Consider the following 24,069-nt stretch of genomic DNA (forward strand, 5'->3'; position numbering starts at 1 on the left):
CAGTCCCTTTTAGTGTCCATATTCAACCAACAAATAACACAAAAACCTTCCTTTTACTTTAGCTATCTGTTGAAAATCAAATGACAAAATTTCTTCCATTCGTCACACACTAAACCAGCCAATAATAGTTGAGAAATACATCTACTGACATGGAAAAAGTACTCTATACCATTTTTCATTTTTCAACCACCGATAACAACCAACACCTTTTGATGATCACATTTGAACCCAGCCAGACAGAAATAGGTACACACTAAAGGTAAAAGAAAGAAAAAAAACAAGAGAGCAGAAAACTGAAAAGAGATAGAACATCAAGTAAGACCTAGGGATTTCGAATACCCTCCCTGTCTATGTAGAAATTAACCTAGGAATTTATAGAACTTTGACTCAAAGCCAGTAATCCACTGGCTTCAACAACTACAAAAGAGAGCTCTACAAAATAAAGCATTAGAGCATCTCCAACCTTACCCCATTTCTCCAAAGTACATTTTTTTTTGGTCAAAATGTGGCTCCAATGTTCCCTCATTTTCTCCCTCAAAATAGGAGATGAATAGTGTTACTCCAAATTTGGAGTGACACTATTTATCCTTACTTTATTATTATTTTTATCATTTAATTATTTTAATTTATCTCTTTATATATACCTAATTATATTCATGTAATATCTTTATAATATTAATTTTATATATCTTAACTTTTGCGTATAATTTTGATAAATTAGTTTTTGTGCATTTATTATTTTTTACATAAAATTATAAGTTAATTTTATTATAAGTTATAATTATACAAAAAATATATGATCATCTCAAAAAAAGAATGGTGCAAATATAAAATATTAGATGTTGCTAAAATTGAAAGGATATAATAATTTAATATTAAAGATAGAAAAGAATATAAAATAAAATATTTTTTTGAAAAAAAAAATAGAGTATAGTTGGAGTAATTTTACTTTACTTTATTTTGGATGAGAAAATGGAGGCAAAAGACGCTTCGATGTAGGTAACATGTCCACGAGAGAGTGAGATGACTATTAGAGGACGATCTTCCACGTCAAACTAAGAATACAAAATTCCTAAATTACCCCTGTAAGGATGACTAAGAGGTGCTAAGCTACAACTTCTAAATAGTAGGAATACGAGAAGTTTTATTGTGTGATTTAGACATTAGTTGTTTACACAAATCACATTAATTGGTTATACTTTTTTTGTCTTATAAATTTGTGTGAACCCTAATTTTATATTTTTGGGTCCATAAAAATGTGTCAATAACTATGAGATAAAAATACTCATGGCACTAGTACCAGAAACAAAATAAAATTTTCCATAGTAATATATAAAGCCGAAATAGCAAACCGCACAAAAACAGTCGGTGTTTCCTTTCCGGCGCCCGGTGCTCCTCCTCTTACCTCCGGTCTTCTCCGGTTAGGTAATTCTTTCTTTGCCTTCTTTTACCTACGTATTAGAGTTTAATTTGACTGATTTTGTTAGTGTTAAAGAATTTTGAGAGTGTTAGGATTTTGAGAGAAAACTGGAATATAAAGATTTGTCTTTTGATAAACAGATGAATTTTGCTGGTATAAAAGGTTAGCTAAACAAAGAGAGGTCTTAAATCTGTGCAGCTGCTAAAAATCATGTCATATCACAAAATTGCAATTCAAATCTAGGTAAAAGAGCTCTTAATTATGTATGATTCATTGAAGGAATTAGAAGTAGGGGAAATTAATTTAGAATCGATGAGTGTTGATTCAGAAGGCTGTGTGCATCTTTGATGTAATTATTTTTGAGAGAAGGAATTACATTTTACTATGTTTTTTAGATATCTGAGAAGGTTCCATCAATTGGGCTAGTTGATTTGCCTATCTCTGCTTTAAATTAATTGGTATACTTTGATCAATCCAAAGTAAGTCATGGTTGGATGCAGGAATTATGGTGCAATGGTTTGGTAAAAATGAGCAACAAAAATGAAGAGAATCTTTAGATGTGAAATATGTGGTGCAATGGGTTTATTTCAGCAGGAAAAGAGTAGAATAGTTGAAGATAAGAAAGAAAATCTGAAGTATTTGCAGAATCTTTTTGCATTGTTATAGAGGTTTCCAGTAGTTGATCCCTGCTGCTATTTGGTTGGAAAGAAATCTAAGGTACTCTGAGGGGAAAAGGAGAATGTAATTAGCCTTTAAAAGAGATGCTTTGTTTGTTGTTGCTAACTTTGTGGTGTAGTGTCACAACCCGGATTTCCCACCCTCGGGAGTCGTGATGGCGTCTACTAATGTGAGCTAGACAATCCAATCCTTTACACTAATTACTCCATTATCCAATTAATTCTTTTTAACAGATATAAAGAGATAACGTATAAACAGCGGAATATTTAATTAAGCGGAAGAAAAACAATAAAATATCTGATTCTGTAGCTATTACAACTACTTAAACCTTAATCACCCAAAACCTGGTGTCACAGTGTCACAGACGGTCTAAGACTGCTAAATACAAGGTCCGAGAATAAAAGACACTGTTCCTTAAGCAAAAAATGAAACAAGAAATAAAAGATAGATGAGACGCAAGGGCCTGCGGACGCCTGCAGGTCTACCTTGGATCTCCGCGTGGACTGAAGGTAGCCTACAACTACAGTCCAAGAGCTGCTCCGGGATCTGCACATAGTGCAGAGTGTAGTATCAGCACAACCTACCCCATGTGTTGGTAAGTGTCTAGCCTAACCTCGGCGAAGTAGTGACGAGGCTAGGACCAGATCACCAAATAAACCTGTGCAGTTATATAATATACAACGAAAAGTAAAGCAGGAGTAAACAAGTAAAGATGGGAGGGGGAAACATGCTTCGGGGAATAACAGGTAAAAACAGAATATCAAGAGAACTATAAAGGAATCAAAATCCAACCACTAACAAGAGTAGGGAAAACAAAGGCAGATTTCACTTTCTTTTCACATCTTGTTGCAGGCGTGCAACCCGATCCCATTTCCTGTATCTCGTGGTAGGCGTGCCACCCGCTCCCATTTCACTATATCTCGTGGCAGGCGTGCCACCCGCTCCCATTTCATTTATCTCGTGGCAGGCGTACCACCCGCTCCCATTTCATTATATCTTGTGGTAGGCGTACCACCCGCTCCCATTTCATTATATCTTGTGGTAGGCGTATCACCCGCTCCCATTTACAAGCCAACAATAATCACAAGGAATCCCGTCAAGGGAATAATAATATCAACAAACAATATCCCAGCAAGGGAGAAACAACGATAACCAAATTTGTTACAACATCTAACTACCTCAGCTATAACCAAACTTGTTACCACGCCTAACTACCTCAGCTATAACCAAACTCGTTACAACATCTAACTACCTCAGAAATAACCAAACTTGTTACAACACCTAACTACCTTATCTATAACCAAACTCATTACAACATCTAACTACCTCAGCTATAACCAAACTTGTTACAACACCTAACTACCTCTGCTATAACCAAACTCGTTACAACATCTAACTACCTCAGTTATAACCAAACTTGTTACAACACCTAACTACCTCAGCTATAACCAAACTCGTTACAATACCTAACACAGAGAATCATCAACCTAAACATCCGTAATATCAATTAAGAATGCAATGCAAGGGAACCACAACTCAACAATAGCCCGGCAAGGGGGCAACATAATGTTCTCTTCTCTTTCTCACTTTTACTTCACAATTCGTTATACAACTTGAGCCAACGCTCCTCAATGTTCATAGGTCACAATTCTTTCCACAACTTTACACAACAAATAGAAATCTTCACCAAGACATGAATAACACAACGAAGTCATGAAAATCACAATATAAGACCCACAGTCATGCTTGACACCAACGTATAGATACTCGTCACCATGCCTATACGTCGTACTCAACAAGAAGCAAATAGCAAATAGGACACAACTCCTAATCCCTCAAGCTAAAGTTAGACCAAACACTTACCTCGATGCCACAAACACAATACACGATTCAACTATAGCTTTATCCCTTGATTTCACCACCAATTCGCTCGTATCTAGTTACAAATTACTTAATTACGTAAATAAACGCTAATTGAATCAACCCCAATGCATGAAAATGAATTTTCTAAAGTTTTACCCAAAAAGTCAAAAATCGCCCCCGGGCCCACATGGTCAAAACCCGAGGTTCGAACCAAAACCCGATTACCCATTCCGCCACAAACCCAAATATATAATTTGTTTTGAAAGCGGACCTCAAATCGAGGTCCAAATCCCCGATTTTTGAAAAACCTAGGTTTTACCCAAAACACCCAATTTCCCCATGAAAATCATTGATTTTGAGTTGAAATCATGTTAAAAGATGTTAAGGAGTGAAGAAAATGAGTTAAAAATCACTTACCAATGTTTTGGAGAAGAAAGGTTGTTTGAAAAATCGCCTCTTATGTTTTTGGGGTTTTGAAAAATGAAAAATAACTGAAAATCCCGTTTTAATATACCCCTCTCAGACCCCCTGTGCGGACCGCACAAAATCAACCGCGGCCGCACAGCTCCTATGTGGACTGCAGTGACATGCTTTAGTATTTTGGTCATAACTTTCTCTACAGATGTCCAAATTGTGATTTCTTTACCTTTCTGGAAACTAGACATGAAGGGCTACAACTTTCGTTTTTGAATCATCTCAAAATTCCTTGTAGATCAAAAGATATAGGCTTCCGAAGTCTGACCAGTGAAATGTTTTTCACCGCGGACCGCACAGAATCTAGTGCGGCCGCACAGGCTCTCACCGCGGTCCGCACAAAATCCAGTGCGGCCGCACAAGCCCCTCCGCGGCAACATTCCTTTTTGTGCGGACCGCACTGGTCTGTTCAGAGGCCTTCCACCTCTCTGAACCTGCAACAACTATGTTTTTAAGCCTAAGACATTCCGGAACCTAACCGAAACTCACCTGAGCCCTCGGAACTCCAAACCAAGTGTGCATACTAACTCAAAAACATCCTACGGACTTATTCGTGTAATCAAATCACCAAAATAACATTATGAACATCGAATTAAACCTCAAGATCAATGAAATTTCTCAAAACTTCTTTAAACATCAAATTTTGCATTTAAGGTCTGAAACACGTCGAATGGATTCCGTTTCTTACCAAACTTTACCGTCAGCACATATAAGTCATATTGAACCCGTACCGGGCTCCGGAACCATAATACGGGCCCGATAACAATGGTTTCAAATATTAATTCTTTTCCTTATTTCTTAGATGATTCAGTAAAACAATTTCTTTCAAAAATTGATTTCTAAGGCTTGGGACCTCGGAATTCATTTTCGGGCATACGCCCAAGTCCCATATTTTACTGCGGACCTTCCGGGATCGTCGGAACATGGATCCGGATTCGTTTGCTAAAAATGTTGACCAAAGTCAATCATAATCAAACTTTTAACTCTAAAATTTCTATTTCTCATATTTTCACATAGAAGGCTTTCCAGATATAGGTCCGGACCATGCACGTAAATCAAGGTGGGGTAAAAGGGAGGTTTTTAGGCTTCGGAACGCTGAATTCAGTGAACGGACATAAAAAGGAAAAAGATGTGAACGGACATAAAAACCATGCCGCAAATCCTCCACCTCTAAAACAACCGTTCGTCCTCGAACGGACATAAAAAGGAAGTACCTGAGTCGGGAAAAAGATGGGGATAACGGCTCCGCATATCGGACTCGGACTCCCAAGTTGATGCCTCAGGAGGCTGACCTCTCCACTGAACACGAATAGAAGAAAAACTCTTCGATCTCAATTGACGAACCTGCCGGTCTAGAATAGCTACCGGCTCCTCCTCATAAGACAAGTCCTTGTCCAACTGGACAGTGCTGAAATCTAGCACGTGGGAGGGATCGCCGTGATACTTTCGAAGCATGGACACATGAAACACTGGATGCACGACTGATAAGCTCGGCGACAACGCAAGTCTATAAGCCGTCTCTCCCACTCGATCAAGAATCTCAAATGGGCCAATGAACCTAGGGCTAAGCTTGTCCTTCTTCCCAAATCTCATCACGCCCTTCATAGGCGACACTCGAAGCCATATCTGCTCACCGACCATGAATGCCAAATCTCGAACCTTGCGGTCGGCATAACTTTTTTGCCAGGACTGAGTTGTACGAAGCCTATCCTGAATAATCCTGACCTTGTCCAAGGCATACTGAACCAGATCCATACCCAACAACCGAGCCTCTCCCGGCTCAAACCATCCAACCGAAGACCGACACCGCCTACCATATAAAGCCTTATAAGGAGCCATCTGGATACTCGACTGGTAGCTGGTGCTGTAGGCAAACTCTGCTACAGGCAAAAACTGATCCCACGAGCCTCCAAAGTCAATGACACAAGCTCGGAGCATATCCTCCAAAATCTGAATAGTCCGCTCGGACAACGCTGTGCTCAACTTAACCCGCGTGCCCAACTCTCGCTGAACTGCTCTCCAGAAACGTGAGGTAAACCGCGTGCACACCATGAAGACGAACAATCTCCCGGATATAGATCTCAGCTAACCTCTCGGAAGAATAAGAGACTGCCACAGGAATAAAATGCGCTGACTTGGTTAGCCTATCAACAATAACCCACACTGCATCGAACTTCTTCTAAGTCCGTGGGAGTCCAACAACTAAGTCCATAGTGATCCGCTCCCGCTTCCCCTCAGGAATCTCAATCTTCTGGAACAAACCACCAGGCCTCTGATGCTCATACTTGAACTGTTGACAATTCAAACACCGAGCCACATATGCAACGATGTCCTTCATTCTTCTCCACCAATAATGCTACCGCAAATCCTGATACATCTTAAAGGCGTCCAGATGAATAGAGTACCTGGAACTATGGGCCTCCTCTAAAATTAACTTTCGGAGCCTATCCCCGTTAGGCACACAAACTCGACCCTGCAATCTCAAGACTCCATCATCACCTAAGGTAACCTGCTTAGCACCTCCGTGCTGCACCGTGTCTCTAAGGACACACAAATGGGGATCATCATACTGCCGATCACGGATACGCTCCAATAAAGAAGAACGGGCGACCGTGCAAGCTAACACACGACTGGGCTCAGAAACATCCAACCTCACGAATTGAGAGAACAAAATCGCACGACAGGCAAGAATGAATGTGAAGTTTTTCCCAACTCTGTAGCCTCTGGGGGATAAATACAGACGTCTCCGTACCGATCCCTCAGACTCTACTAAGCTTGTCTGTGAACTGTGAGACCCATGTAACCTAGAGCTCTGATACCAACTTGTTACGACCCGGATTTTCCACTCTCGGGAGTCGTGATGGCGCCTACTAATGTGAGCTAGGCAAGCCAATCCTTTAAACTAATTACTCCATTATTCAATTAATTCTTTTTAACAGATATAAAGCGATAACGTATAAACAGGGGAATATTTAATTAAGCGGAAGAAAAACAATAAAATATCCGACTCTTTAGCTATTACAACTACTTAAATCTTAATCACCCAAAACCTGGTGTCACAGTGTCACAGACGGTCTAAGACTGCTAAATACAAGGTCCGAGAATAAAAGACACTGTTCCTGAAGCAAAAAATGAAACAAGAAATAAAAGATAGATGAGACGCAAGGGCCTGCGGACGCCTGCAGGTCTACCTTGGATCTCCGCATGGACTGAAGGTAGCCTCCAACTACGGTCCAAGAGCTGCTCCGGGATCTGCACATAGTGCAGAGTGTAGTATCAGCACAACCTACCCCATGTGTTGGTAAGTGTCTAGCCTAACCTCGGCGAAGTAGTGACGAGGCTAGGACCAGATCACCAAATAAACCTGTGCAGTTATATAATATACAACGAAAAGTAAAGCAGGAGTAAACAAGTAAAGATGGGAGGGGGAAACATGCTTCGGGGAATAACAGGTAAAAACAGAATATCAAGAGAACTATAAAGGAATCAAAATCCAACCACTAACAAGAGTAGGGAAAACAAAGGCAGATTTCACTTTCTTTTCAGATCTTGTTGTAGGCGTGCCACCCGCTCCCATTTCACTGTATCTCGTGGCAGGCGTGCCACCCGCTCCCATTTCATTTATCTCGTGGCAGGCGTGCCACCCGCTCCCATTTCATTTATCTCGTGGCAGGCGTACCACCCGCTCCCATTTCATTATATCTTGTGGTAGGCGTCCTACCCGCTCTCATTTACAAGCCAACAATAATCACAAGGAATCCTGGCAAGAGAACAATAATATCAGCAAACAATATCCCGGCAAGGGAGAAACAGCTATGACCAAATTTGTTACAATATCTAACTACCTCAGCTATAACCAAACTTGTTACCACACCTAACTACCTCAGCTATAACCAAACTCGTTACAACATCTAACTACCTCAGCTATAACCAAACTTGTTATAACACCTAACTACCTCAGCTATAACCAAACTCGTTACAACATCTAACTACCTCAGCTATAACCAAACTTGTTACAACACCTAACTACCTCAGCTTTAACCAAACTCGTTACAATACCTAACACAAAGAATCATCAACCTAAACATCCGTAATATCAATTAAGAACGCAATGCAAGGGAACCACAACTCAACAATAGCCCGGCAAGGGGCAGTATAATGATCTCTTCTCTTTCTCACTTTTACTTCACAATTCGTTATACAACTTGAGCCAACGCTCCTCAATGTTCATATGTCACAATTCTTTCCACAACTTTACACAACAAATAGAAATCTTCACCAAGGCATGAATAATACAACAAAGTTATGAAAATCACAATATAAGACCTACGGTCATGCTTGACACCAACGTATAGATACTCGTCACCATGCCTATACGTCGTACTCAACAAGAAGCAAATAACAAATGGGACACAACTCCTAATCCCTCAAGCTAAGGTTAGACCAGTGTTATAAATAGCGCTCGCCTTAGCGCTAATAGCGTGAGGCGAGGCGAGACGAGGGTGTGTCGCTTCAGAGCTTCTGTTGCGTTGCGATTTCAAATAGCGCTCGCTTCAGGGTTTGTGGTGTGAGGCGACTGTGTGGCGAGTAGCGACTGTAGCGTCGCTATTTTTAAAAAGAAAAAAGAGAAAGGGAGAAGACTTAAGTCGGGAATTAGGGCTCGATCTTTTTCACCTGCGAACAAAAAAACTTCAGAGATTAGGGCTTTTCACCTGCGAACAAACAAACGGTCTTTTTCAGTCTTCTTCTTCATCATCTGGCTTCATCTTCTTCAAACTTCAACAGCCAAAAAACAGAGTTATGCTTCTTCTTTCTTCTCTTCTTCTTTCTATTTTTTTTCTTTTGTTTTTTGTCGACAGAAACAGAGCCAAATAGGTTCTGTATTTGTGCTTCTTTCTTCTTCTTTTCTTCTTTCTTCTATTTTTTGTCGACAGAAACAGAGCCAAATAGGTTCTGTTTTGTGCTTTTTTGTCGAGAAAAAACTGAGGCTTTTCTTCTTCTCTTATTTTTTTTTTGCTCTGTTTTGTCTTCTTCTTTATTTGCTGTTTTTCTAGAGGCATCATAATCATTTTTGTTCTTCTTTCTTTGCTATTTCCAAAGGCAGAATCAATTTTTGGTTTTGCTCTGTGTACTGTTTCGAAACTCCAAAGGCAGAATCTTTTTTTTTGCTCTATTTTTTCTTCTTCTTTATATAGTAGAATTAATTGCATATTGACTTGATAATTTTTGTCTATAAAACAGCGTTGAAATGGCGCCATCCAATAATACTAAACGAGATATAGCTTGGAATTATGCTATACAAGGCTCGTCAAGATTCATAATTAAATGTGTGTTTTGTCAAAAAACGTATAATGGTGGGATAATTCGTCACAAGCAACATTTGATAGGTGGATTTAATAATGTAATACAATGTCCCCTTTGTCCGCCTGAGGTTAGGGAGGAAGTAAAAGCATTTGTTGAAAAGAAAAATATGGTAAAAACTCAAATGAATTATGAAGCATCGGTGAATCTAATTGATGAAGATGATGAGATGGATGAATAAGGTGAAATGGGACCTCCCCCCTTAAAAGGCCCTCTCAATCTAGTGGGTCATCCACGGCACGTACGGTGGCAAAAGGCCCTCTCAATCTTTATTTCTCGGCAAAACAACAAGAAACGGGAAAAAGTGAAGAAGGTTCAGGTTTAGAAGCCAAGAAGATTTTGAGGGATCGCGCCGTCAGTGCCTTTGCATCATGGATGTACGATGCAGGACTTCCTTTCAACTGTGTCAACTACAAAACTTTTGATAAATTCATTGAGGCCGTAGGACAATATGGCCCAGGAATGAAGCCTCCTAGCTATCATGAAGTTAGAGTAACTCATCTTAAAAAGGAGGTGAAGAAGATGGACCAAATTATTGAGGAGCATAAAGTGGAATGGAACAAGTTTGGATGTTCCATTATGATGGATAAATGGACAACACAGAATGGAAAAATGATCATAAATGTGTTGGTGAACTCTCCAAGAAGGAGTGTTTTTCTTGAATCTCACGATGCTAGCAACTCTTCTACGGATGGAAGCAAAATGTACAGCTTGTTTAGAAATACTATTGATAAAATTGGAAAGGCAAATGTTGTACAAGTTGTTACAGATAATGCTAGTGAGAATGTTAGTGCGGGGAAGATGATGGAAGCTATCTATCCAAACATTTATTGGACTCCATGTGCTGCCCATTGTATCAACTTGATGTTTGGTGACATATTCAAGGAAAACCCATATGCTTTAGGTAACTTTAATATAGTTGTCTTTAAAGCCTTTAACTTTATTTATACTTATGTCCTATCCTATTAAGTATTAACTATAAAATTGTTATTGTTACTTTTACAGTTTTCATTAAGGCCGTCAAGGTATATGCTTACATCAGTCAGAGGCCGTTGTTGTTGAATTTGATGAGGAAATTCACAAAAGAAAGAAATTTGGTTAGACCGGCCAAGACTAGATTTGCAACGACTTTCTTAACTTTGCATAGCTTTTACTTGCAAAAGGCAAATTTGAGAAAGCTAGTTCTTTCGACTGAATGGAAAGATAATAAATATGCAAAGGAAGCTGCGGGGAAAGAAGCTGCCAAAGTTCTTATTGCTCCATCATTCTGGAATGATGTCGTTCGGGCTCTTAAAGTTGGTGGTCCTTTGATTAGGGTGCTTCGTATGGTGGATGGGGAGAAAAAACCACCAATGGGCTATCTTTATGAAGCTATGGATAGAGCCAAAGAGAGTATTGCAGCATCATTTGATGGAAATGTTAGGAAATATGAGAAAGTTTTTGAGATAATTGATACCAGGTGGAACAATCAACTCCATCGACCTTTGCATACAGCAGGCCATCTTCTGAACTCGGGATTATTTTACAAGAACACTAGTGATGAAACTTTGGATTCAGAGGTGTGGATTGGATACCATGCATGTCTTGAGAAGTTGATCCCTAATTCAGCGACGATAGATCTAATAGGGGAGGAGTTTGGTAAGTACTCACAAGCAGATGGCCTATTTGGTTTACCGGTTGCCATTAGAGCCAGAGACAAAAGGTCGCCAGGTAACTAACTTTAATATAGATATCCTTATAACTTTAATTTAATTTATTTGATTTATACTTATTAACTTTTAAAACATTTTTCTATAGTTGAATGGTGGAAGCAATTTGGACATCAAACTCCAAACTTGCAAAAGTTTGCCATCAAAGTATTAAGCCTAATGTTAGCGGAAACATAAAAGAAAGAACACAAGATTTAACGTGGTTCAGATCAAAATAATCCTACGTCCACCAGAGAACAGTTGCCTTTTTAATATTAACAAAGGAAGGGGAGAGTTCCCAATTACACTTAAGAGAATTTCTCTCTTAACTCTCTACTCACTACAATGTGTTGTATTATTTTTGGGATGGTTTCTACAAATGAAGGAGTGCATCTATTTATAGAGGTAAAGACCTCCTCTTGATGTCATTGGTGACATCAAACTACCTCCTCTTGATGTCATGGGTGACATCAAAGGAGGAAGCTTCCTCCTAGCATCCACACCAACTCTTTCCACCAACTCTTCCAATTGGCATGCCATTGTTGACTAAACATAAACCAACACCTTCAATCTCCACCTTGGTTTGCGTTTCGAGCGTGCGTGTGAACAACTCTGGCCAAAACTTCTAAGCTTACTGGGCAACCCCGTTGTAAGAAACAAGAAGAATCAAACCATTGTTGAACATACCACCTCCACCTAACAACTGTTCTCTTCGGAGTTGCATCAGTTGATGCACACCCCCGCCAAGTCCTTGCAGTGTGCAAACTTAGCGAGTGGGACTATCTTGGTCAACATATCTGCAGCATTATCGTCTGTGATAACCTTCACGACCTTGATAGTTCCCTCTTCAACAACATCTCGAATAAAATGAAATCTGACATCAATGTGTTTAGTGCGCTCATGAAATCTCTGATTTTTCATTAGATGAATAGCACTCTGACTATCACATCTAAGAGTTGATTCCAGCTGAACCAAACTCAATTCCGCTACTAAACCTTTCAACCAGATAGCTTCCTTCACCGCCTCCGCTGCTGCCATGTATTCTGCTTCTGTCGTAGACAAAGCGGCAATCGACTGCAGAGTCGACTTCCAACTAACGGCACTGCCAACGAGGGTAAAGATGTATCCAGTTGTGGACCTTCTTCTGTCAAGATCTCCTGCATAGTCAGAATCTACATAACCGAGAATTGAAATACCTCCACCACTTTTTCGAAAGGTCAGACCAACACCAGAAGCTCCTTTGAGATATCTCAATATCCACTTGACAGCTTCCCAATGCCTCTTTCCTGGGCTGGACATGTATCTACTTACCACACTTACAGATTGAGCAATATCTGGACGTGTGCATACCATAGCATACATAATGCTACCAACTGCACTGGCATAAGGAATCTTTGACATATGCTCCACCTCATCCTCGGACTGAGGCATTTGTAACTCTGAAAGTTTAAAATGAGGAGCTAATGGTGTACTTACAGGCTTGCACGTATGCATATTGAATCTCTTGAGAACCCTTTCAATATACCTCTTCTGAGAAAGATGTACAACACCGTCTTCTCTTGAAATCTCCATACCAAGGATTTTCTTTGCAGCTCCTAAATCCTTCATGTCAAATTCCTTACTCAACAGTTTCTTCAAAGCATTTATCTCTGTAATGTTGTTAGCAGCAATAAGCATATCATCAACATACAACAGTAAATAAATCATTGAGTTACCAGACATCTTCTTGTGATACACACAGCTATCAAATGCACTCCTTGAGAATTCATGTGTAGTCATGAATGCATCAAACCTCTTGTACCACTGTCTAGGGGATTGCTTCAAACCATACAAAGACTTCTTTAGTTGGCATACGTGATCTTCTTTTCCCTCAGCTAGGAAACCTTCAGGCTGATCCATATAGATTGTCTCTTCTAGATCACCGTGTAAGAAAGCAGTTTTGACATCAAGCTGTTGAAGCTCCAAGTCAAATTGGGCAACCAATGCTAGTAGCACGCGAATTGAGCTATGCTTCACGACTGGAGAGAAAATCTCATTGTAGTCAATTCCCTCCTTCTGACTGAATCCTTTTGCAACCAATCTCGCCTTGAACCTAGCATCTTCCACTTCAGGAATTCCCTCTTTCTTTCGGTAGACCCACTTGCATCCAACTGTCCTCTTCCCCTTTTGTCTTTTCACTAAGACCCATGTCTGATTCTTGTGAAGAGACTCCATCTCTTCAGTCATGGCTAACCGCCATTGTACAACATCCTTGCAAGAAGTTGCTTCAATATACGAGGAGGGCTCCAGATCCTTAATCTCTTCTTGTGCAGCTACAAACGCATATGCAATCAAGTTTGCTTGATCTATAAGGCGTTCCGGTTCTCGTGTTTGCCTCTTCTCCCTCCCCTTTGCAATTGTGTATGATTCATTGACAGCAAGTTCTTCAAGGTCTACATCTTCTGACTCATCTTTAACCTGAGTCTCTTGATCCTTTTCCTTGGCAAGCTCCACCGGAAGCTCCACCTGCTCGTCGTTCTTGTTTCCTGAAAACTCCACGGAAACTTTACGGGGATCAAGTATAGAGGATTCATCAAAGGTGACATCTCTACTAACTATAAATTTGAGTAAAGACAAACACCAAAGTTTGTACCCTTTTACTCCATCCACATACCCTACGAATATGACCTTCTTAGCCCTTGGTTCAAGCTTTCCTTCATTAACGTGATAATAAGCTGGACACCCAAATACTCGTAAGTATGAATAGTTAGAGGGTTCACCTGACCATACCTCATTCGGAGTCTTAAAGTCAATTGCCGATGCTGGAGATCGATTGACAATATGAGCAGCAGTGTGAACTGCTTCAGCCCAAAATACTTTGGACATTTTGGCTTGTAGGAGCATACAACGAGCCTTTTCAAGAAGAGTTCTGTTCATTCTCTCGGCAACTCCATTCTGCTGTGGGGTATGCCTGACAGTCCTATGTCTTGAGATCCCATGAACCTTGCAGAATTCATTAAACTCTTCATTGCAAAACTCCAAGCCATTGTCTGTGCGAAGATACTTGATTTTCCGCTCCATTTGATTTTCAACCAAAATCTTCCACTCTTTAAATGCTTCAAAAGCATCACTTTTTGCCTTCAAAAAATACACCCAAACCTTTCGTGAGAAATCATCAATAAAAGTGAGAAGATACCTCTTTTTGCCCTTCGATGGAAGTTTAGAGGGACCCCATAAATCTGAATGGATGTAGTCTAGCACTCCTCTTGTCTTGTGTTTGCCAGTGCTGAAGCTGACCTTCTTTTGCTTCCCTAGAACGCAGTGCTCACAGAAGTCAAGTGTGCTGATCTTCTCACCTTCCAAAAGGTTACGATTGCTCAACATCTCCAGTCCACGTGCGCTCATATGACCCAGTCTCATGTGCCATAGTCTTGCCTTGTCATCATTAGATAACTGCACTGTAGATGCATTTGCAGAGCCAACAATGGTGCTTCCGGCCAATGTGTAAAGGCCGTTCTCCAGCTTGCCTTTCAGCATGACTAAAGAACCTTTAGTCACCTTTATAGTTCCTGCTTCGCTCATGTACCTGTAGCCTTGTTCATCCAGAGTACTCAGGGAGATCAAATTCTTCTTCAGATCAGGAACATGACGGACTTGTGTAATAGTCCTCACGACTCCATCATGGCAGCGAACCCGAACTGAGCCAATGCCAACTATTGCACAAGTTGCATTATTGCCCATTACTACGGTTCCTCCACTTTTCTCATAGCTGCTAAACCAGTCTTTTCGGAACGTCATATGCAGAGTGCAAGCAGAGTCTAACACCCATTTGTTTCCATAACTACTATTATTATTACACGATGTTGTTAGTACATAATCATTATCAAAATCATGTACCTGTTCAACTGTGGATGCACTCGCCTTTTCCTTGGACTTTGACATTGGGCAGTCTCGTTCAAAGTGCCCCTTCTTGCCACAACCCCAACACTCTGTATTCTTCTTGTTCACACGAGACTTTGATCTGTGCTTTGATTTGCTCTTTCCCTGTTGGCTAGTCCGGCCTCTCACAAAGAGCCCACTTGCCTGGTCATCTCTATCTCCTTCAATGTGCCTCCGCACATCACTAGAGTTAAGTGTCTGTCGCACTTGCTCAAGCTTGATAGGCTCCTTGCTATACATCATTGAATTCTCAATATCACGATATCCTGAAGTCAATGAAAATAGCAAAGCACATGCAAGCGTCTCCTCCTCCTTTTTAATTCCTGCAATCTGTAAGTCCATGACAAGTTTATTGAACGCATCTAAATGATCTTGTAACGAAGTACCTGACCCCATCTTAAATGTGTGAAGACGCCGTTGTAACAACATCCTTGTTGTCACTGATCGGTCTTGGTATAGCCCTTCTAGCTTTTCCCATAACTGTTTGGCCGTCTCTTCGGTACCCGTACTCACTTCACAAAGCACGTTAGGTGCAAGGGATAGTTGGATTGCACTCAATGCATCCCCTTCAATCTTCTCCTTGTCGTATATCCTTAGGATACTTTCCGTCAATAGCATGGATTGAACCTTCCCTCCGCAGTAACGCCATCATCTGGATCTTCCAGATATTGAAGTTGTTGCGTCCACTGAATCTATCAATTTCAAACTTCATGGAACTCATCTTTGCTTGTTCTTCCTCCTTGGATCGTTAAAGAATCATGTTGCTCTGATACCAATTGTTAGCGGAAACGTAAAAGAAAGAACACAAGATTTAACGTGGTTCGGATCAAAATAATCCTACGTCCACCAGAGAACAGTTGCCTTTTTAATATTAACAAAGGAAGGGGAGAGTTCCCAATTACACTTAAGAGAATTTCTCTCTTAACTCTCTACTCACTACAATGTGTTGTATTATTTTTGGGATGGTTTCTACAAATGAAGGAGTGCATCTATTTATAGAGGTAAAGACCTCCTCTTGATGTCATTGGTGACATCAAAGGAGGAAGCTTCATCCTAGCATCCATACCAACTCTTTCCACCAACTCTTCCAATTGACATGCCTAAACATAAACCAACACCTTCACCTAACTTGTAGTGCATCTGGATGCGAGAGAAATTGGAGCGTATTTGAGCATGTAAGAAGTAGATTTATTAGATTAATATATTCTATATTGTATTATTATTAGTATTTATTAATTAATCTAAATAACTTATCCGCAGATTCACTCCAAGAAAAGGAATAGGCTTGAGCTATCGCGTCTCAATGATCTAGTTTATATTAAATACAATAGAACATTGAGGCGACGTTATGAAGCTCGCGATACCATTGATCCAATTATGTTGGACAACATTAATGAGGCAAATGAATGGTTAACTGGAGCCCCCCAAAATCATGAAGATGACCAAGTGTATGAAGGAGATGATCTTGATTGGGGTACTGTTTCTATGGCCGTTGGAGTTGAGGAGAATATCTATGGACTTAGAGCGAATTCTTCAAGTTACAAGGGAAAGGGGGTAGCAAGTTCAAGCCGGTCCCTAATTGATGAAGAGTCCGAGGATGAAGAGGATGATAGCCAATATAATGCTAACATTCATGAAGTTGTAGAATTTGAAAATCTTGAAGAAGAATAGATGTTGCTTGTTTTAGAGTTAAGACTATTAGTCTTTAATTTATGAGTCTATGACTATCTATTGAGTCTTTAATTTTTGAATGATATATTTATTAATATATTATTGTTATTGAGTTTTTAGTTATATGTATATAATATTTTATGTTTTTGTATAAATTGTCGCTTCACATCAAAAAGGCGAGCGCTTCGCTGCGCGCCTCTCGCCTCAGTGAAGCGGGCCCTTGTCGCTATTTGTCGCCACGCGCTATCCAAAACACTGGGTTAGACCAAACACTTACCTCGATGCCACGAACACAATTCACGATTCAACTATAGCTTTACCCCTTGATTCCACCACCAATTCACTCGTATCTAGTCACAAGTTACTTAATTACGTCAATAAACGCTAAATGAATCAACCCTAATACATCAAAATGAATTTTCTAAAGTTCTACCCAAAAAGTCAAAAATCGCCCCTGGGCCTACATGGTCAAAACTCGAGGTTCGAACCAAAACCCGATTACCCATTCCCCCACGAACCCAAATATATAATTTGTTTTGAAATCGGACCTCAAATCGAGGTCCAAATCCCCAATTTTTGAAAAACCTAGGTTCTACCCAAAACACCCAATTTCCCCCATGAAAATCATTGATTTTGAGTTGAAATCATGTTAAAAAGATGTTAAGGAGTGAAGAAAATGAGTTAGAAATCACTTACCAATGTTTTGGAGAAGAAAAGTTGTTTGAAAAATCGCCTCTTATATTTTTGGGGTTTTGAAAAATGAAAAATAACTGAAAATCCCGTTTTAATATACCCCTCTTAGACCCCCTGTGCGGACCGCACAAAATCAACCGCGGCCGCACAGCTCCCATGTGGACTGCAGTGACATGCTTTAGTATTTTGGTCATAACTTTCTCTACAGATGTCCAAATTGTGATTTCTTTACCTTTCTGGAAACTAGACACGAAGGGCTACAACTTTCGTTTTTGAATATCTCAAAATTCCTTGTAGATCAAAAGATATAGGCTTCCGAAGTCGGACCAGTGAAATGTTCTTCACCGCGGACCGCACAGAATCTAGTGCGGCCGCACAGGCCCTCACCGCGGTCCGCACAAAATCCAGTGCGGCCGCACAAGCTCCTCCGCCGCAGCATTCCTTTTTGTGCGGACCGCACTGGTCTGTTCAGAGGCCTTCCACCTCTCTGAACCTGCAACAACTATGTTTTTAATCCTAAGACATCCCGGAACCTACCCGAAACTCACCCGAGCCCTCGGAACTCCAAACCAAGTGTGCATACTAACTCAAAAACATCCTATGGACTTATTCGTGTAATCAAATCACCAAAATAACATCATGAACATCGAATTAAACCTCAAGATCAATGAAATTTCTCAAAACTTCTTTAAACATCAAATTTTGCATTTAAGGTCCGAAACACGTCGAATGGATTCCGTTTTTTACCAAACTTTACCGTCAACACATATTAATCATATTGAACTCGTACCGGGCTACGGAACCATAATACGAGCCCGATAACAATGGTTTCAAATATTAATCTTTTCTTTATTTCTTAGATAATTCAGTAAAACAATTTCTTTCAAAAATTGATTTCTAAGGCTTAGGACCTCGGAATTCATTTCCGGGCATACACCCAAGTCCCATATTTTACTGCGGACTTCCCGGGATCGTCGGAACATGGATCCGGGTCCGTTTGCTAAAAATGTTGACCAAACTCAATCATAATCAAATTTTTAACTCTAAAATTTCTATTTTTCATATTCACATAGAAGGCTTTCCGGATATAGGTCCGGACCACGCACGTAAATCAAGGTGGGGTAAAAGGGCGGTTTTTAGGCCTCGGAACACTGAATTCACTTGCAATACAAGTGATGACGTCATCACATGTAGCATGGCTGATATTGATTCCATGCTAAATTTCCTGACTTCTGTAAGCAACGTGTAATCAAAATCTGTTTTACGTGTAACTATCCTCCATCATCATTCAGTTAGTGCTTGGGCATTTTCATTATGATATGTTATTTCTCATAAGTTTCCGGTACTTGACTTTTATTTTGTAATAAAGGTTTGCTCGTTTGCTTTAAAAAAAGAAGCTTGTTTCCCTGATGGTTTAATCTTTTTTGGTCTTATTTTTTCTTTTTTTTTTGTGTTTTTTCCCTTAATTTACTGAGAAGAGAGGGAGTATTTATTTGGAAAATTTTCTGTCTCCGGTAGGTTTTATCTCAACGGAAGAAGATGCATCAACCTTTGACTCTACATAGGCACCCTTTATGTGCTGATGTAAGTTCCTCACGTTAAATTGGAATCAGCAATCATCTTCTGCTTTTGGGGAAAATTTCACATAAGAACAATTGGGATCTCTACATTTTAATGTTATAGCCATATTTCAATTTACAACCAACTAGCCCAAAAATAATAGGCTAAGACTCAACATCCAACTCCAATAAATTCATGAAATTACTATTTAATTTTAAAAAAAGATTGCTCGAGCTTTTAAGTTAATTTTCGAATCATCAATTGTAACTCAAACATTAGTTCAACAAACCAAATCCATTTGAATGGTGAAAATTAGAATTTTTACAAGCTTAAATATATGAGTTTAGATTCTGCATTTGATTTTGTGAGAAATTTGGAGTGGTGGTTATTTAGAATTGTTAGAAATAGCATAAGGAGGTTGCATAAAAATTTGAGGTCATTTAATGGAGATTTGGACTGGTTTTGAACAAGAATTGCAACTGAAAATCGTGGAAGAAGTTTGTCTACAAACGCTTGTATAAAGGTGTATAAGATGAGTTTATACACTCATATACACTATTATACAAAAAAATGATTTCGTCTTCTTCCTTAAGTCTTTTCTGAAATTTAACTCAAATCTTGCTCAAATTTACTCAAAATCACTTCAAATTTGAATTTTGAACTCCTTTTGATATATTCAATCAATTAGAACAACACCCCATCCAAACAACTAACAAACTCAAAAAAACCTATTTTCGAAAGCAAAACTTTGAATAGCCTTCAATGGCGGACGTCTACTCTTCAATTTTCTTACATTGCTCTTACATTGCAACCAGGTGACACAATGGGAGAAGCAGTAATGACGGACAACCCCTTGAAGCATATGTAGAAGATGTGAGAAGAAAATAGAGTGAAAGCAATGGTTGTGAGAACACAAATTTAACTCCATAGCTTTTAGCAGCAATGGTCGTAAGAACACAAATTTTGAATTTGCTAGTGCTTTCAAAATATGTACAATATGGGCTAGGTCGGGTAAAACGTAAAAACATGGGCCATTTTTTGTTTTGGTGTGATGCCAAGTGTATTTTTTTTGTAATTCTTTCGTGCTTTTGAAGCACCAATTGCTCAATTCATTATGTCAATTTGTGGTCCAACACTTGCTGGGGTGTTTTCATTCCCTTTTCTTTTTCCCTTTGTTCTTTTGTGAATAGCCACTTTACTTCGGAGCACTGCATTTTGCAGGTTTTCTAGGTAAAGTTCTAATATAGCATCTGTGTCAAGGAAATTAGTGTTTATAAGATGTATATACATTCCTTGTGGAAAATTGATTTTAATGGCTGTTTCTTTGCATGTTGTTATACGCATTGACATGACATGTAGTCTTGACGTCATGATGTAGATCATAATTGCTGATTAGTTCAAGGTTTATGTGGTGCAGATTATAGAGGAGTTCCAGAAGTGTCACACGGACCACCCACTAGGAAAATTCCTTGGGCAATGCACGGATCTGAAAATAAAGCTTGACCGGTGCTTCAGGCAAGAGGTAAGGTTTCTTGCTTTACCTGTAAGGAAATTGTAATGATTTTGAAAATTCATCGCTAATGTTCCCCGTGTATGAGCCGATAAAAGAGATAAGACGTCCTTTTGCAGAAAGCTATAAAGAGAAAAGCAAATTTTGAGCAGAGCAAGAAGTTGAAGGAGAGGCTCCAGGCTTACAGGAAGGAAACTGCTGGCATGCAATCTTGACAGTGATAGGAGGTTTGTTTTCGAGACACTGTTATGCATTTCAACTCATGAACGGAAGTTTAGCGGCTGGGGTTGATTGAGGAAAGATTCGTGAATAGAATTGCCGCTTGTCTATTCTGATGTTTTCTTCGATCTCCAGTATTTAAGTCAGTTGAAGTGAAATAATATGTATAGACACAAGAACTGATTGATTATAAGAGCTTCGTATCCGACCATTCCATTTGGGCGGAGGTGGATCTGGGATTTGAACTCTATAGGTTTGAGTTTGGAATTTTACCACAACTCATTTGATTTACTAGGTTCGAAATCTATTATTTGTGCTTGTTTAGCGAACTTTTCAACACATGTAAAGGGTCTGAGCCAAAACTATTGGGTTTAGATGAATTCATATCATATACACCACCACTGTATCTGCGTGCCCGGGAAATGTCAAAATAAAAGTACTGAATTGATTGTGTGAACTGATAAGTGCACTAATTTGGTCCTTTTGAGTTTTATCTAACATTTCTATTATCTGTTTTTGAGTTTTGGAACGACAGTAGTATGGGGAAAGAAAAAGCAAATGCGAAGGATAAAGCTGTGCATAAGTCAATATTTTCCTCCATTCCTGGATTATGATGAACAAGTCCACTGTAAATAAATTGGTCTACTGAAATTTGTAAGCCAAGTTTCTTTGGAATTTTGGAGCCTTGAGTGCATACTCAAAACTCTAAATTTGTGTCGAGGACCAGTTGGACGAACAATTGCCATAATTTGTTCCGCAAAAAGGTATTTTAAATTTTCATAGTTTTGGTAGGATGACCCAATGTGGTCTTAAATGGACTGTTGCTGTAAGTTAAATGTAAGTAGTACTCCGTCTGTACCTATGAAAATAAAAATGTGAGTAGTATTCTTCCTGTTGTGGAACACAAAGGGGGGGGGGGGGGAATGGGAGAAAAAAGAAAAGCTCTAAAATAGGGAGGTAAAAATGATTGTACTCTTAAGAGAAATGATTGTATTCCTTGGGTAAATATGAAACGAAATGTTCAGACTTCCAGTTTTGTTCCCTTTTAGAAGTTAACTGCTGGTAGTAACTAAGCAACCCGTATTAGGGGCGAATTGGGTTCGGCTTTTAAGATTTTAGCATTGATCAAAATTGTAATTTTAAAATTATGGTTTTTATCTACTATTTGTTACAATTTAAGTGAATGTTCACACCTAAAATTATGTTATGCATTAAAAGTACTGGATTCAGATGAATTCTGCCTTTGACCAATATTAATTCCTGGACTCTTGCTATGATATAAAAACAAATAAAAGATGTCAAAATGGCAACATAGTCACCCTCTACGTACAAAAATCAAAGGGCACCTAAGCACCATATATCGGACAGAGTTGTGGCCTGTGGGTCTCCTAATTGGTTACTCTAATGTTTTTTTTCCTTCAAATTTTATTTAAGGATGCTTTAGCATCTTTACCCTTGTCCAATTGATACAATTTGACATCATGTAAAACAAATATGAAATCCGTAACCCATCATTTCAAGAGTATAATGAATTTAATAATAAGAATATAATGAATTCAATAATACAAATATTGTTATAAATATATTATATTATGGATGTTCATTTAGTACTCCGTTGTAAATAATCTTCCTGAAGAAGCTTATCCATATGGGACTCCACCGTAAATATGTTTATCTATTTAGTACTCTATTGGAAATAAGCTTCCTGAAAAAGCTTATCACTTCGGTACCCGATTATGGATAAGCATTACCCTAGGTAGAAGATTATCCATATCTGGTATAGTAGCAGCTTACACAGCAGCTTGCAGTAGTAGCTTACACAGCAACTTGCGTAGCAGCTTACACATCAACTTCCTTTCTTCTATAAATAGAAGAGATTTCAGTTCATTATGTACATCAGTTTGAATTCGAATAATATTCAGTTTCTCTCTATACTTGTTTTTACTTTATAGTCTTTATTTTATAACACGTTATCAGCACGAGACTCTGACATCTCGAGCAAATACTGTGAAAGTATTAGAGGTAGGAACTTTCTTTTCCTAAATAATGTCAAATCTTTCTAAACTTGAATTTGTAGCCCTGGATATATCGGGCAAAAGCTACATGTCTTGGGTGCTTGATGCTGAAATTCATCTTGATGCGATGGGTCTGGCAGACACCATCAAAGACAAAAATCAGGCATCAAACCAAGACCGTGCCAAAGCAATGATATTCCTACGCCATCACCTTGATGAGGGCCTGAAAATGGAATATCTTACTGTTAAAGATCCAGTCATACTGTGGAATAATTTGAAAGATAGATATGACCACCTGAAGATGGTCGTTCTTCCACAGGCACAATATGATTGGACTCATCTAAGGCTACAAGATTTTAAATCTATCAGTGAGTATAATTCTGTCATGTTCAGAATTATTTCCCAATTGAAGTTATGTGGTGATAATATTACTGATCATGATATGTTGGAGAAAACTTTCACCACTTTTCATGCCTCGAATATGCTCCTACAGCAGGAATATCGAGAGATGAGATTTAAAAAGTATTCTGAACTTATCTCACATCTTCTTATAGCCGAGCAACATAATGGGCTATTAATGAAAAATCATGAAAGCCGACCTACTGGTTCTTGTCCATTCCCTGAAGTGAATGAGACGAACTTCCACCAAGCTAAACGTGGAAAAGGTCGTGGCCCCAGTCGTGGTCATGGTCGTGGTTGGGAAAGAAAATCTAATCGTGGTAATAATAATGCACCAAAGAACACTCCTCACCACCAGCAGTGGAAAAGGAAGGAACAAAAGCATGAAGCGGCGCAAGCACCAAATGCAGAAAATGAATGCTATAGATGTGGAGAAAAAGGGCACTGGTCACGTACCTGTCGTACGCCAAAGCACCTGGTTGAGCTTTATCAAGCCTCCCTAAAGAAGACAGAGAAAAATGTTGAAGCAAATTTTATTTCTGAAGATAATTTAGACTTCATGCATTTGGATGTAACTGATTACCTTGCACTCCCAGAAGG

At 39.2% G+C, this 24,069-nt stretch overlaps 2 protein-coding genes across 2 annotated transcripts; one reads left to right on the plus strand and one right to left on the minus strand.

Moving 5' to 3' along the window:
- The first annotated feature begins 1,282 nt into the window (after window positions 1-1,282).
- LOC104229834 (uncharacterized) lies at window positions 1,283-21,512 on the plus strand. The gene is made up of 7 exons (XM_070152668.1): window positions 1,283-1,425; window positions 1,921-2,137; window positions 9,677-9,959; window positions 10,001-10,700; window positions 10,802-11,506; window positions 20,744-20,848; window positions 20,956-21,512. Exons 3-6 carry the CDS (start codon window positions 9,684-9,686, stop codon window positions 20,827-20,829), a joined length of 1,767 nt encoding a protein of 588 aa, XP_070008769.1. The 5' UTR covers window positions 1,283-1,425; window positions 1,921-2,137; window positions 9,677-9,683; the 3' UTR covers window positions 20,830-20,848; window positions 20,956-21,512.
- LOC138880333 (uncharacterized mitochondrial protein AtMg00300-like) lies at window positions 14,039-15,238 on the minus strand. Its single transcript, XM_070160221.1, has 2 exons — window positions 14,660-15,238; window positions 14,039-14,579 (listed from the first exon to the last, which is right to left on the minus strand). The coding sequence occupies exons 1-2, from the start codon at window positions 15,202-15,204 to the stop codon at window positions 14,573-14,575; spliced, it is 552 nt and encodes a 183-aa protein (XP_070016322.1). The 5' UTR covers window positions 15,205-15,238; the 3' UTR covers window positions 14,039-14,572.
- Window positions 21,513-24,069: the final 2,557 nt, after the last annotated feature.

The sequence above is a fragment of the Nicotiana sylvestris genome, chromosome 1 (genome assembly GCF_000393655.2).
Source record: "Nicotiana sylvestris chromosome 1, ASM39365v2, whole genome shotgun sequence".
NCBI classification, from domain to species: domain Eukaryota; kingdom Viridiplantae; phylum Streptophyta; class Magnoliopsida; order Solanales; family Solanaceae; genus Nicotiana; species Nicotiana sylvestris.